At 60.7% G+C, this 4844-nt stretch overlaps 1 protein-coding gene and 1 long non-coding RNA gene across 2 annotated transcripts; one reads left to right on the plus strand and one right to left on the minus strand.

The window, feature by feature from the left end:
• The first annotated feature begins 392 nt into the window (after positions 1-392).
• Positions 393-1845, plus strand: LOC141737224 (uncharacterized). Its single transcript, XR_012585168.1, has 2 exons — positions 393-531; positions 907-1845. It is a non-coding gene; the product is annotated as an uncharacterized LOC141737224 (long non-coding RNA).
• A 102-nt stretch (positions 1846-1947) lies between these two features.
• On the minus strand, positions 1948-3244 carry LOC141737223 (protein FAM3A-like). Its single transcript, XM_074571870.1, has 5 exons — positions 3083-3244; positions 2740-2790; positions 2511-2595; positions 2254-2380; positions 1948-2139 (listed from the first exon to the last, which is right to left on the minus strand). Exons 1-5 carry the CDS (start codon positions 3135-3137, stop codon positions 2041-2043), a joined length of 417 nt encoding a protein of 138 aa, XP_074427971.1. The 5' UTR covers positions 3138-3244; the 3' UTR covers positions 1948-2040.
• Positions 3245-4844: the final 1600 nt, after the last annotated feature.

Here is a 4844-nt window from a genome sequence, read left to right on the forward strand (position 1 = left end):
TTTTTGTGATGCTATGGGGCAGATATGACCTTGGGGGGGGGGGGACGACTTGGGGGGCAGACTATGGGGCAGGGTGTGGGGCAGGAGTGAGTGATTTTTTGGGGGGGGGGGCTGTAGGGCATTTTTGGGGGGTCTATGGGGCGATTTGGGGGAGCTATGGGGCAGATGTGACCTGGGGGGGGGGAGGCACTTGGGGGGGACGGGCTATGGGGCAGGGTGTGGGGCAGGAGTTGGGGGGCCGGGGGGTGTCTATGGGGCATTTTTGGGGGGTCTATGGGGCCATTTTGTGGTGCTATGGGCAGATGTGAGCTGGGGGGGGGGGGGGGTGGGTGGGCTGTGGGGCAGGGTGTGGGGCAGAAGTTGGGGGGCTGGGGCTGTGTCGTGTGTGTCCCCCCCCCCTGCCCCACGGCTCATTTTTGGGGTGTCCTGCCCCCCAAGTGACGAGCTGCGGGAGGCCTGGCGCATCTTCACCCCCCTCCTGCACCGCATCGAGGAGCGCGGGGAGAAACCCATCCCCTACCGCCACGGCAGGTACTTGTGGGGCAGGCTGTGGGGCAGGCTGTGGGGCAGGCTGTGTGGGGCAGGCTGTGGGGCGGGAGCTGGGGGCGTCTGGGTGATTCTACGGGGTGGCTTGGGGGACGGTCTGTGGGGTGTTTTCGGGGCGCTGTGGGGCGGATAGGAGCTGTGTGTGGGGCGCTATGGGGCAGCTTGGGGGGCTGTGGGGCAGGTTGGGGGGGCTGTGGGGCAGGGAGCATGTACAGGGCTGTCTGTGGGGCAGGGCTGGGGTTCCCCGGGGCGCAGTGGGGCAGGACTGCGAGGGCGGGGGGGGGGTGTCCGGAACGCGCTGTGGGGCAGGGCCCCGCGCTATGGGGCAGCCCCCTAACCTGCCCCACGTCTGCCCCACAGCCGGGGCCCGGCGGAGGCGGACGAGCTGCTGAAACGCGCCGGGTTCCTCTACGAGGGCACCTACCGCTGGGTCAACCCCCACAAGCTCTGAGCCCCACGGCGCCCCACGGCGCCCCACGGCGCCCCACACTCCAGCCCGGGTGCGTGTGTCGTCCCCCCCCCCACCACACACCCCCCACACGCTGCTGCTTCAGCCTGCCCCATAGATCCCCCCATACACTCCAGCCCCCTGCCCCACACAACACTCCCGGGCGCCAGGTTGGGGGGCTGACGCCCCATAGCGCTGCTTTCTGCCCCATAGCGCTGCTATCCTGCCCCATAGCGCCGCCATCCTGATCCATAGAGGTGCTTTCTGACCCATAGCGGTGCTTTCTGCCCCGTAGCGCCGTCACCCTGCCCCATAGTGCTGCTATCCTGCCCCATAGCGCTGCTATCCTGCCCCATAGCGCCGCCATCCTGCCCCATAGCCTACCCCCCCCAGCTGGGACCAAAGCACCCCTGAACTTCATTACTCAGCCCCACCCCGTAATTAATTACCCCCCTCCCCCCCACCTTAATTAACTGCCCCAGCCCCAAACCCCTCGTTAACCCCCACCTGCGGCTAATTAACCCCCTCGGGGCCCTTAACCAAGGGCAGCCCCCTTGGTACTTGGGGGGCAGCCCCACAAGTGACCGGGGCCGGGGGGGGGGGGGAGGGCAGCCCCCTCTTTCATTTGCGCCCCCCCCACCCCCACCCTGTCACCTTAGGGGGCAGCCCCCTTGGTAGTTGGGGGGGGGGGGGGGTAACACGACACAGCCCCACATCACTTAGGGGGCAGCCCCCTTGGTACTTGTGGGGCAGCCCCCTCTGTGACCCTCCCCCTCCAAAAGTGGTGGTGGGGAGGGGGGGAGCAGCCCAATTCTCACTTGTGGGGCTCCTTATCGCTTAGGGGGCAAACACCCCCACCCCCCCCCCCCCCCAACTTATGGGGCAGCCCCCTACTTGTGGGGCAGCCTCCCCCCCTTCTTAAAAAATAATAAATAAAAAAACCGCCGCCGTCCTTTTGCGTCGCCTCAACCTTTATTTTTAAACACCGCACACACACGCACACACACAGAGACGACGATGTGTGGGGCTGCCCCCCAACTTGTGGGTCAGGGGGGTCGGGCAGCCTGCGGGGGACGCAACCCTCCATCTCCAGCGCCTGGGGCCACCCCTCGTATTTGTTGGAGCCGCGGTCGTTTCTTCACGTGCTGCGGGGGGGGGGGGCACAAAAAAAAAAAAAGGGGGGGGGGTGGTGTCGTCGTCGCCCCATAAGTGCCCCCCCCCCCAAAGCGTTCTCTGCCCCATAAGTGCCCGCCCCACACCTGCTCGAAGGGGCTTTTGTCCTGCACCCCTTTGGCCCCCAGGAAGACCCAGCTGTCGCGAAAGGCCAAGTCCTTGGCGGCGACGCTGCCCAGTTCCCCCAGCAGCCGCCGCGTCTCCTCCGTCAGCCTGGAAAACGGGGGGGGGGGGGGGGGGGGGGGGAGAGAGAGAGGGGGGGGGGTGTTTTGGGGGGGGGGAGGGTGGTATGTGTGTCCCCCCCCCCAAAAAAAAAAAAAACTTGGTGGCCCCCCCGCGTTACTTGGTGGCCGGGTCGTCGTAGGAGGCCACCAGCACCAGCGTCCCCTCGTGCAGCGGCCGCAGGAACTTCAGCAGCTCCTCCGCGTCTCGGGGGGGGGGAAAGTCGTTAATGAGGGGGGGGTTAATTAATTAACGGGGGGGGGATGGGTTAAGGGGGGGGGGGGGGAAAAAAGCCCCTCGGGAAAGGGAGGGATTCGGCCCCAAAACCACCCCCCCCCGCCCCCGCTCACCTCCCGCCCACATGTCGAAGGCGCGGGCGGCGATGGGCTCCCCGCTCACCCCTGCGTTAATTAGCGGCGGGTAATTAGCGGCGGGGGGGTAATTAATAAGAAGGGAGGGGGGGGGTACAAAACCCCCCCCCCGGGGGGGGGGGCAATAAACCCCCTTTACAGGGGTTAATTACCCCCCAAAAGAGGGGGGGGGGGGAAGCACTAACCCCCCACACCCGCCCCGGTGGGGGGGGGGTAATTAACCCCGCCTGGTTAATTAACCCCCCATTAATTAATACCCCCCCACCAATTAATTAACCCACCCCCCCACCACCACCAATTAATTAATTAACCCCCCCCTCACCGTTAACCAGGGCGATGTTCAGCCCCCGCCCCACGTTGTTCTGGACGCTGCTCATCAGGCTGTTAACGAGGCGGAGGTTAATTAGCGGGGAGGGGGGTAATTAACAGGGTGGGGGAGGGGAGTAATTAACGGGGTGGGGGAGGGGAGTAATTAACGGGGGAGGGAGGTAATTAACAGGGGAGGGGGGTAATTAACAGGGGAGGGGGGTAATTAATGGGGGAGGGGAATAATTAATGGGGGAAGGAGATAATTAATGGGGGAGGAGAGTAATTAACAGGGTAAGGGGGTAATTAACGGGGGAAGGGGGTAATTAACGGGGGAGGGGCGTAATTAACGGGGGAGGGGGTAATTAATGGGGGAGGGGAGTAATTAATGGGGGAAGGGGGTAATTAATGGGGGAGGGGGGTAATTAACGGGGTAAGGGGGTAACTAACGGGGGAGGGCAGCAATTAGCGGGGGTTAATTAACACGGCAGGGCCGTAACTGACACAGTGAGAGACTAATTAACAGGGAAGGGGGTAATTAATGGGGGGTGGGGGGAATTAATGGGGTAGGGCGGCAATTAGCAGGGCTAATTAGTAGGGTAGGGGGGGTAATTAACAAGGCGAGCGAATAATTAATAGCGCAGGGAGTAATTAACGGGGGGGGGAATAATTACCAGGGCGAGGAGCTAATTAAAAGCCGTCTGGGGATAATTAACGGGGGGAGAAAGTAATTAATGGGGCAGGGGGGTAATTAACAGGGCGAAGGCGTTAACGAAGGGGGATGTAATTAACAGGGTGGGGGTAATTAAGGGGGTGGGCAGTAACCAAGGGGTAATTAAGGCAGTGAAGAGCTTAATTAACGGCGGGGGGGGGGCGGTGTGAGTAATTAACGGGGGGGTAATTAACAGGGGGAGGCACTAATTAGAGAGATTAAAGAAACGGGGGTAATTAAGACGGCGGGGGGTCATTAAGGGGGCGGGGCTTCAGCGGGTAATTAAAGGGTACGGGGATAATTAACAGGCTGAGGCAGTAATTAACAAGTTGAAAGGAATAATTAACGAGCGCGACGGGTAATTAATGAGGCGAAGGTGTAATCAAAGGGGCACAGTCATAATTAGTGAGGTGGGGGTCAATTAAAGGGGTTAATTAACGGGGCGGGGATAATTAACGAGCCGAGGAGCGGTCACAGGAGCGGCGAAATGATTAATGCAGGTAATTAACGAGTGGGGGACTAATTAACAGTGCGGGAGAGTAATTAACGACGTGAAAGGGCTGTAATTAACCAGGCGAGGCCCGAAATTACAACGTAAAGGGGTAATTAATGGGGCGAGGACGCTAATTAAGGGGGCGAGGGGCTAATTAGGAGAGTGAGGGGCTAATTAAGGGGGCTGATTAATGGAGCGAGGGTCTAATTAAGGAAATGAGAGCAGTAATTAAGGGGGCAAGGGGCTAATTGAGGGGGCTCAGGGGCTAATTAAGGGGATGAGGGGGCTAATTAAGGGGGAGGGGACTAATTAAGGAGACGAGGCGACTAATTAAGGGGGGAGGGAATTAATTAAGGAGGCTGGGGGGCTAATTAAGGCGATGAGGGGCCTAATGAAGGGGACGACGGGACTAATTAAGGGAGCTGGGGGCTAATTAAGGGGGAGGGGACTAATTAAGGAGATGAGGGGACTAATTAAGGGGGGAGGGGACTAATTAAGAGGGCTGGGGGGCTAATTAAGCTGATGAGGGGGCTAATTAAGGGGGAAGGGGACTAATTAAGTGGGCTGGGGGCT

This window comes from Larus michahellis, unplaced genomic scaffold (genome assembly GCF_964199755.1).
Source record: "Larus michahellis unplaced genomic scaffold, bLarMic1.1 SCAFFOLD_628, whole genome shotgun sequence".
Taxonomy (NCBI): Eukaryota; Metazoa; Chordata; class Aves; order Charadriiformes; family Laridae; genus Larus; species Larus michahellis.